The 10,290-nt window shown below is 44.0% G+C and overlaps 1 protein-coding gene across 1 annotated transcript; it reads left to right on the forward strand.

Annotated features, from left to right (window-relative positions):
* Positions 1–4,620: 4,620 nt before the first annotated feature.
* Positions 4,621–5,713, forward strand: GPR148 (G protein-coupled receptor 148). Its single transcript, XM_074834593.1, has one exon. It carries the CDS (start codon positions 4,655–4,657, stop codon positions 5,711–5,713), a length of 1,059 nt encoding a protein of 352 aa, XP_074690694.1. The 5' UTR covers positions 4,621–4,654.
* Positions 5,714–10,290: the final 4,577 nt, after the last annotated feature.

The following is a 10,290-nucleotide window of genomic DNA, read 5'->3' on the forward strand; positions in this document are numbered from 1 at the left end:
GGTGGGGAACTGGCTGACAGGCTGCACCCAGAGGGTGGTGGGAAATGGCTCCTTTTCAAACTGGCAACCTGTCACAAGTGGGGTCCCCCATTTGTGATATTGGGCCCAACGCTGTTTAATATCTTCATAAAGGATCTGGATGATGGGATCAAGTGTACCCTGATGATGTTTGCTGATGGTACCGAACTGAGTGGGGAAGTGGACACTCCGGAAGAGAGAGCCACCCTGCAGGAAAACCTGGATAGGCTGGAAGAGTGGAATAACAAGAACCTCATGAAGCTCAACAAGGACAAGTGTAAGGTCTTGCACCTGGGAAAACATAATCCAGGAGAGCAGCACAGGCTGGGATCTACCTGGCTAGGAACAGCTCGGCAGAAAGGGCCCTGGGGGTCCTGGTGAACAAGCAGCTTGATGTGACTGAACAGTGAGCTGCAGTGGCAAAGAAAGCCAACGGGGTGCTGGATTGCATCAACAAGGGCATCACCGGCAGAGATAAAGAAGTCATTATCCCACTCTACCCAGTGCTTGTAAGGCCACACCTGGAATCCTGTGTTCAGTTGTGTTGGGTTTGTGTGTGGTGGAGTTTTGGTAGCAGGGTAGGGGCTACAACAGTGGCTCCTGTGAGAAGCTGCTAGAAGCTCCCCTGGCTCCAAGTTGGACCTGCCTCTGGTCAAGGCTGAGCCAATTAGCAACAGTGGTAGCGCCTCTGTGATAACATATTTAAGAGGGGAAGAACATTCTGGGAAAGGGGGAGCAGAGGAGAGGACTGATATGAGAGGAATACCTATGAAGATTCCAAGGTCAGTGGAGAAGTGGGGAGTGGGAAGTGCACCGGAGCAGAGACCCCCCTGCAGCCCGTGGTGAGAGGACAGGCTGTGCCCTGCACCCATGGAGGTCACCGGGGGAGCAGATGCCAACCTGCAGCCCGTGGGGGATCCCACACCGGAGCAGGGGGCTGTGACCAAAGAAGGCCGGGACTCTGAGGGCAGCCCACGTTGGAGCAGTCTGGTGCTGGGAGGGCTGCACCCCATGGCAGGGACCTATGCTCGAACAGTTAGTGAAAAATTTCAGCTCTGTGGGAAGGACTCAAGTCCGTGGAAGACTGTCTCCCACGAGGGGAACCCACGCTGGAGCAGGAAAAGAGTGTGAGAAGTCATTCCCCTGAGGAGGAAGGAGCAGAAGAAACAATGGGTGATGAACTGACCACAACCCCATCCTCCTGTGCTGCTGGGGGGGCTGGAAGTAGAGAAATCAAGAACAAAGCTGAGCCTGGGAAGAAGGGAGGGGTGGGGGGAAGGTGTTTTTAAGATGTGGTTGTATTTCTCACTGTCCTACTCTGATTTGATTGGTAAATTAGTAGTGGTGGTGGTGTTCAAATTAAATTGATGTCTTTTTCACGAGACGAGTCTGTCTTTTGCCCGTGACCATAATTGATGAGCCATCCCTCCCTGTCCTCATCTTGGTCACTGAGCCTTTTGTCATGTTTTTTTCCTCCCCATCCCACTGAGGGGGAGGAGTGAGTGAGCGGCCGTGTGGTGCTTAGTTGCTGGCTGGGCCTAAACCATGACATCAGTTTTGGTTCCCTCTATGCAAAAAGATGCGGACAAGCTGGAGAGAGTCCAGAGAAGGGCCCCAAAGATGATCAAAGACTAGGAAACCTGACATATGAGGAAAGGCTGAGAGAACTGGGTTTGTTCAGCCTTGAGAGGAGAAGGCTTAGGGGAGACCTTATCACCATGTTCCGGTATTTAAAGGGAGGCTACAAAGGAGATGGAGACTGCCTTTTTACAAGGAGGCACACGGAAAAGACAAGGGGTAATGGGTACAAGTTACTCCTGGGAAGTTTCCAATTGGACACAAGAGGAAAATTTTTCACAATGAGAACAATCAGACACTGGAATAATCTCCCCAACGTTGGGCACTTTTAAGATGCAGCTGTACAGGGTGCCAGGCCTCTTGTCTAGACCATGCTTTTGCCAAGAAAGTTTGGACCAGATGATCCTCGAGGTCCCTTCCAACCTGATATTCTATGATTCTGTGACTCTTTTGCTTTGCACTTTTCAGCAGTGAGGATGTCAGTGTTTGTTACCCTCCCAGATGTAGCTGGGATTTCTAGCTCAAGATAACTAGCTCTTTTATCCAAGAGGATGGAATAGCTCTGCTATAAGAATCATGTTTTCAGGCAGCAGAAGAAAAACAATTAGACTGAAAAAAAAAAAAGAACTATTTGTTAATTGAAGAACTATATATAAACAACTAGCCCTTGAGATATATATTTGCAGAATTACACTGCTGTATAACATCACTCTGTGAAATACTTGGCTGCATTAGACACTCCTAAAAAGGCCAGCAGATCATTGTATATTGTATTTGCATTTATTTTTCTATCAGCCAAAAGCGTGCAGCTAAGATGACAATGAACTTTTTTGCTTGTTCACATTTAATCCTAACCACTTGGTGGAAAATACAGTTTTGATTTTATATGGAGATGAGAGAATCTGCCCATTAATAGGACAGTCTTGAAATGCCATGAGCTGGGAGCTGCCATAACTGTGTTGTGACTCATTGACAGATGCTGAGCACGATCCTGAAGCTAAATGTATAATTGCATCAATATTGTTCACACACTTTTCAGTGGATGCAGGATTGAATGAGCAAAAATAATCACCTTGTTTGCCTACCCAGGCACCATAGCAACTGAAATGCTGTTCTTAAAATTATCATTGTTTTTTCCTCCCTTTGTTCCATATGGCATAGCCTGTCAAACTGTCTTAACATACAGTTCCATGGATGCCAACTATCAGTGTGTAAGGAAATGAGAAGTGCACAAGATTTGATGATTGATGCTGAGTTTCATAAGCTGTCTGCTTTGTTACTTGGCATGCCCTGAGACAGCATGTCCATGGCACAGCATGACCTTCTGCAAGGTGAGACTGGGCACTGTCTCCCGCAGATGGAAGCACTCTGCATTGCTATATGCTGGTAGTGCTGGGGAAATAATGAATACAATAATGCTATGTTAAGTAAGGAGTCACATTCCCTCTGCTCTTGTAGCACCAGTAGTAGAATATATATTACTTGAGAGGAGAAGGAAGATCATACTTGAAACAATAGTTAAAGATTTGACCATGCTGGTGAACGTGGGAGGTCCTGGTAGACTTGCCAAGACTGCTAAAAAGGTTGTCTGAACTTAGACATTTTTATTTTTAGGCACCTAAGTAAATAATATAAAACAGTTGAGCAGCCAGCAGATTTCATTGACTACTTATTTTGACTATTTTATTAGACTTTTGGTTTGTGCACACACTATTTTTCAAATACTGGGAGTAATCCTTTGATGTTTACCATTACTTAAAAAGCTCCAGGATACCCCTGCACCACCAGTGAGAAGAGCAACTAGAGCTGGGAGTTGACAAAGCTGCATATTCTGCAGATCTCTTGTCTTTGCTACTTATGCCCTGCGTAAACAGCAAAGTAAAGTGATGTCATAGCAGCGGTGTGCTGCTTTGTGCGGTGTACACAGGGGTAAGCAACTGCAGAAGGTGTAGGCCATGAATAAAATAGTGCTGCTATGCCCACTTTGCATCATGGAAGATGATGAACAACTGCATCAATACAGTCTTTTTGCCTAAAAGTAAAGCTTTATTAGCCAGTGTTAAGACTATTAAAATACCAGCTTTTCTTCTGATCAGACTGTGCCTGCAAGAACTTGAAGAGTTCCTTCTTTGCAGTCCAGATCCTCCACAATTCTTTCATTGCACCCCCAGCTCTGACACTGAGAACTGATAGTAAAAGCAGTGCAGTGCAGCAGCAGCAGCAGCATGCTGGCCAGCAAGCCAAGAATTGGTCTCCAGATGGACATTGGAAATGCCAAGTCTGTGTAGGGTATGCTGGTACATTATAGTGTATGTCACTCATCCCAGACAATTCACAGATTGACTGTAAATTTGTGATAGATGAGAATTCAGTATTTATATACCATGCATTAAAAAAGGCAGGGGAAGGCTTATCATCTATAAATAATACGATTTTATTCACTGAAGCAAAGATGTTTGTCATCTATAAATAAGATAATTTCATTCACTAGAGCCATTGTGATACAATTTTACGAGGAGATTGAGAGACATTTTTATTGATCACTTCAAATCAATTGTGTTGTTGCATACAAATTGGTACAAAACATCACCCAATCACATTTATGACTCTCTTACATCAGTACACGTGGAATGTTGTTCTGTATCATCGTATATTTGTTTAATCAAGCTAATATTTCATCTGCCTCATTGGACTGATAATGTGACGAGAACAAACTCAAATTACTGAAAGTGATCAACCCATTCATTTCTGATCAAAGAGCTAGCTGAGGGATTTAGACTTTTTTTAAACCACACAAAGATTCATTCTCTTTTCTAAGCATTAGATTTTGCAGGAAGAAAAGAAAATCTCCACTTTAGGCAAAAACATCTTTTGGCACCACAGAATTCACTTACAAGTTTCAACTTTCTGTCCTTGAGAAGAGCTGGTAGAATTGGCTACAGGAATCAGTTTGCTTCTATGGGCTTTTTGCATCCTCTGCTGCCTTTGCCTTTCTGAGGACTTAGTATAGAAGATCTTGCCTTCTCCAAGTCCGACAATCATCCCAAAGCCCTAAGGAATGGAGCTCTCTGGCTGTACTTTAGTAAAAAGAGCGAATACATCTGTATACCACCACAGGGAGACAGAGTTCAACAGTTCCTCAAATTTGGATGACACTTCTTTGCACTATTTGCTGGAGGAATGGTCTCTCAACCCATCAGGCATAAACATGAAGATGTTTTTAATCCCTCCAGTTGTCTGCCTCGTGGCAGGTGTCCTCATCATTCCTACCATCTTGTTTGTGATCTTCTCTAGGTTTAGCATCCGTCAGGAAACAAGGTACATGCTGCTGGGAAATGCTCTGCTTTCTGATCTCATCTACCTGTTGTTCTACACCCTGTCAGCTGCTCTCAATGCAGCACATGTACATCTCCCAAAGGAAGCTTGTGTCCTCCTATTATTTTTGCTGGCAGTGGCTTACTGTGGAGGATTGTTCACAGCTGCTGCAATAGTCTTGGACACATACATAGCTATTTTGTTTCCTTTGCGCTACATTGCTATTTTGCCTCCTTCACGAACTAGAAAAATTATTGTGTTACTATGGATGTGTTCTGGGGCTTTCCCTGGGATTTTCTTCTTGGTGCTATCGAGCACTCACAGCTTTGTGCCATGTGTCCTGGAAATGTGCTCGGTTCCAGTAATACTAATATTAACTTTGAATGGGACAGATGCTGTGAAACTCTGTTTCTGGCTTTCTAACACGGTTATCTTTCTCTGCCTGTGTCTAATATTTTGTTGCTATGCTATTCTGTATTTTAAAACCAAACAATCAGGTATATGGGAGAGCATCTGCTCCAGAGCCAGCGTAACATTCTTAATGCACAACACTGTGTTATTTTTTTATTTCTTTCCACTCTTGGCCCTTTTTATAGAATCATTCTTGTGCATTAATGTTGTCATCAGACTGCAGACAGGAATCTGGGTCTCCCTGACAGTCTGCAATGTCCTGATGATTCTGCCTAAAGTTTTGTTCCCTTTTCTATATGGGCTTCGATACAGAGAGATCTCAGCATCTCTCAAATCCATTGTCAGAAGGAAGCATCTTCACCTGGTGTCACCTGCTCCATCACCATCCTGAGCTGACACAGAGCACAGCCACAGCAGAGGAGTTGTCCTTACCCTGTGAGCATGCAAGCCTGATGGAAATCACTCAGCTTCTGAAGAAGTGATCTGAAGAAGTGATTGACCCATATCAGAGAAGACATGGGTTGATCACTCTGCCTCCTTGGTGCCAGAAGGCCACAGATCTTTCATCACATCACAGTTCTAAGCTTTGTTCTGATGTGGGAAGGCAGTATGTTTTGGAGGAGATATTGAACCGAGATTTTCACCCATCTGTGGCAGATGCCTTTCTGGAAAATAGGAAAATAAAAATAGATGATGCAAAGCAAAGGGGGTAACCTTGACAGCGTCACCTACAGCAGAGAGAATCCTTAGCCAGATGTACTGTGAAAAGAACAGCTATTTCTTTCACTCACAGTGTATTTTTGTAAGGTCGGTAGCCAATGTCTTACTCTTTAAAACATACACTGAGAGGTGCCTCTGGAAACTGCTGTACTCAGTGACACGCCGTGCTTCATCTTGTGCAGTGTGCTAGCGTATTAGCTGCCTTATGGATTCTGTCTGACAACCTGCACAACACTGAATTTTTATAAAATCTCAGTCTGATGGGAAGTCACCTTTGATCACGTTTGTTGGGCAGCCCAGCACATGTCGCTGTCAGGCAATAACAGAGATGGATGGGTGAGGGGGAAACAAGCTGGGAGCAAGGGGTGGCAGTGCCTGGCTGCAGGGTGCTGTCCCGCTGTGCCCGTGCCAGGTGAGCTGAGCGGGTGGCTGTGGGCAGCCTGGGCCAGCCCACAGCCCTGACTGCCTGCTGGGTCCGTACTGGTGCGACCAAGCCATGGCTGAGCCCGGCAGCTGGGGCAGCTGGGCAGGAGCGAGGTGTGAGGCTGGCACAGGGGTACCCATAGCATGGCTCAGACATGACCTGGGATGAGGGACTAAGTGTAAACCCTGCTTCTGAGTCCCTGCCAAGGCACCTCCCAGTTCTGGCTCACAAAAACCTTCTCTAGGAGCCTGATCCCAGGTTACAGCTGTACTTTATCGGTGCTGGTGGTGGGTACCTGCCCCCAGGAAGGTCAGGAGAGGCTGCAGAGCCTGTTGGTGTACTCAGGGGCAAGAAAGATAATATCTTATAAGAGCCTTTTAGGTTTTCTGGATCAGCCACCTACCTATAGAAGATGAGTGAAAAATATCTCTGATCTTTAAAGAAACCAAAATTTCATTAGACATAAATATCAGTGTGGGAAATGTAAATTGCAGTGCTGTTCCTTGGACTTGAGAAAAGAGCTTTTGTATTTTTAAAGATATTATTTTTAGAATTTGTTACTTTTTATACAAAAATACATTATACCTTAAAAAAAAAAAAGACATTAGAAAATGGCCCTTGATTTCATTCTGCACAATATTTTCCTTCTGTGCAGACTCTCTCCACCTTCTGTTTGCTTAAAGCAACACACAGCAAGTGCTGAATGCGGCTTTTGGGTATTTCACACTCATCTGAAGAATTCCACTAAGTGTGAGCCAGGAGGAGATCAGTGTCTGGTTGCATGAGATGTTTTTTGGCAGCGAAGCCTGTTTGAGAGGTTCCTGCTGATCTCTTTCTCTCCTCGTTCCCAAACTGCTTGTTACTCTCCTCACATTGCAGTGTCTGCTCTCTCCAGTTTGCTGATACAACTGCTTCTGGGGCTGCAGGTTAAAAATACCCCTTCAAAGAGAAGTGGTGTTGTTTTCATTTTAACTGAGATTATCCCAGCAATCTGCTTTATAGGATGTTCTGCAAACAGCTGTGTCAGCACAACTGAGGGGGTTAACAAATTCCAGTTCAGAGGTGGGAATGAGCAGGGACGTCTTAGAGGCTTTGCTGCTAAGGGACTTTTCTTGTGTAAGAGCATCTCTAAGGTAAAGTTGTTGCAAGTGAATAAACTGTAATATTGTGCATTTGCTTTAACTATGGTTCTGTGCTTCCCTTATTTTGACCCAAAGGAGCATTAAATTCCTGCGTAATTGCTTTGTTTTCCAGGAAAAAACTCAACATTTCTTCTCAATCCTCTTCAGTAAAAAAAATTAGGACCTAGAAGTTGCTTTTTACTGGCTGTTTTTATTTTTCTTCAAGATGAATGTACTATAGACATGTGTCACACCAGTTACGTTTGTATAAAGATTTTATATTCAGCCTATAACACAACTCTTCTGTAACAGTAGGAACGATGGGGAAAATGCCTGTATACTAGATCAGGTGCTTTCTGCTAAATCCCTTTAGCATGCGGTATGATCAAGAATGGAAGAGGTACACGTAACTGCCCAGGCCTCTCATATCCTGGGCCAAATCTTTACGTCAATGCCCATTGACAAAGATACTGATAACTTACAGGTTGCTTTGTCCATGCAAGGTTCTTTCAAGCTTTATTACCTGAAATTTGCCTATGTTGTAAATTTTCATGCGAAGTAGTAAAGATAACTGTGTAAATAGTATAACGTAAGGTAGTTCTATATACAGGCATAAGTGACTTTGAGTAGCTGCAGGTTAATAGTACTTGATCTTCCTGCTATCCTTTGTCAATTGTGAAGTTCATCTCCAGGACACACTTGGCTAGGATTATATTGCAAATTCTGTAACTCTTTCTTGCATACAGATTACAGTTCTCTAGAGACAACTACAAGTTTGGTAAGCTTATAAAGAAGGGCACTGAAAGTGTATGAAAGTGAATTGGTAGTTGTGGCAAGTCTGAAATCTGTCTACAGTGATGTCATAAGGACCAGGCAAATAAAACACTGTTTTGTGGAAATGACCTTCTAAGAAAGATGAATAAAACAGTCTTATTCCTTGAAATTGTTCCCTAAAATGGGTGTTTGACTAGAAAATATTTTAGTTGAACTGAAACTGGTTAAGTTGGACGGAATTCTAAAAAGGTCATCTGCATTGCAAGTTGATATTTTACTAATCCACTTGAAGGTGGTTTAACATTAGATAGGTAAGTTTTTCTGAAGTGACTGTTTGTAGACAACTTCTTCCCATGGAATGTTGCTGTGCTGTTTGGTACAAAAGCAGTATGTTACAGCATGCACAGAAGAAACACACCACACACCTGCGTCATTTGCCTTTGGGCATTTCCCCAATCTATCTGAATGGGACCAAAGGAGTCACCAGGGCGACGTCACAAGCATTAGGTTCCTATAATTCTTTTCATAAATGTCTTGAGTTTCGTCTTACCGATCGTTAGATTGCTTTATTTGCCAGAACCTTATGGCTGTAGTGATTAGCAACCTTGTAAGGATGTCTCCACATACGCTCTGGAAATTCAAACTGAGACTATTTACCAGATCCCAGCTATCGACCTCCCCCAGGTCACATAAGTGAACTTCTTGGATGTCACTGTGCCTGCCCAGCATTTTAATTTAAAGTCAAATGGAGAGCAGTTGACTTTAACATGTGATTTGGCAGCTGGGGGCAGTAATCTTTTAATGAATTGCAATAGCATGAATCACTAAAAGTATTCTAATTTATAGCCTAAATATATTCCTGGTCAGTTTTTCCTCTTTTCTTGTGCCAGCGTTGTCACTTCGCTCACTGCTGCTCTCTTCCCTCTCTCAGTTGATGGACAGTTGACTGCTGTCTGTAACCTGCAGACTGAAGGGAGTCAGACCTGCATTCCAGGGGCTGGGGCTGTACCGTACGGCACTGGGGAAATAAATCAATCTGGAGTTAGATCTGTGCCTCAAATGAGATCAGTTTCAGTGTCACAAGATGCAGAGAATCTCCAGGCAGTTAAACAAGCACACGGCTTTGGATTTGGGGTTTAGTTCATTTGCAACGATTTGAGTAATTATTCAGTAAAACTAATTAACCTCCTGCAGTTTTAGTAATTAATATTAGTGTCTACTCCTGCTCTATCAGTTGGCTATGTCATTTTCCAAGGGAAGTTGAACATAAATAGAGTGGAAGGAAAGTGGCATTTGCCTGGTTGCACTCGAGGCAGCCCCACGAACCCTGGAGCTGTGTCCCAGCGCTGGGGAACAGCCCCGGCTGCCCCTGAAACGGGTTATGCAGCTCCCGCAGGGACTCCTCCGCTCTTTGCTTCACTAGTCGCTGGGTTTGTACACCGAGATACTGTATGTCCTTCAGACAGAAACTGTGATTGTGGCCATTCCCTGTATGAGGTGGGTACGTATGACAGAGACATGATAGGAAAAGGAAATTACAAGTTTCCTTGAAACTTGATTTCTGTTGTCTCCTGTCTCCACCCCCACCTTGCTGCTGGTAACTGAGGGCACAGAACTGCTAGTTCTTGCCATTTTTTCACAAGCCTCGTGATTTTTGGTGTCTTCATAAAACTACTGCTCCTGAATGGTTTTGTTTTTCAAGATGCTTCTTGTCCTTCAGATTGCCACACGAATGTGAAAGGTACAAAGAGCAGGGGGGCAAATAAAAACAACTCTTCATGAACTGCTATTAAAATGCTAGAATTTTTGAGACTCTCATGAGTTAAGAGAGGGGAAAGGAGCCAAGCTGTGGTTCTGCTGTCTTGTGTTTGTCAGTGAGGGATGGTCTGGCTCGTGCTTGCCCAAGGTCTGCAGGTGTGGCTGGGGAAC

This window comes from Strix aluco, chromosome 9 (assembly GCF_031877795.1).
Source record: "Strix aluco isolate bStrAlu1 chromosome 9, bStrAlu1.hap1, whole genome shotgun sequence".
NCBI classification, from domain to species: Eukaryota; Metazoa; Chordata; class Aves; order Strigiformes; family Strigidae; genus Strix; species Strix aluco.

What these genes read in the sequence shown, in the direction of transcription:
- GPR148 (XM_074834593.1), top strand. Translation starts at nt 4,655, where the DNA reads ATGGAGCTCTCTGGCTGTACTTTAGTAAAAAGAGCGAATACATCTGTA.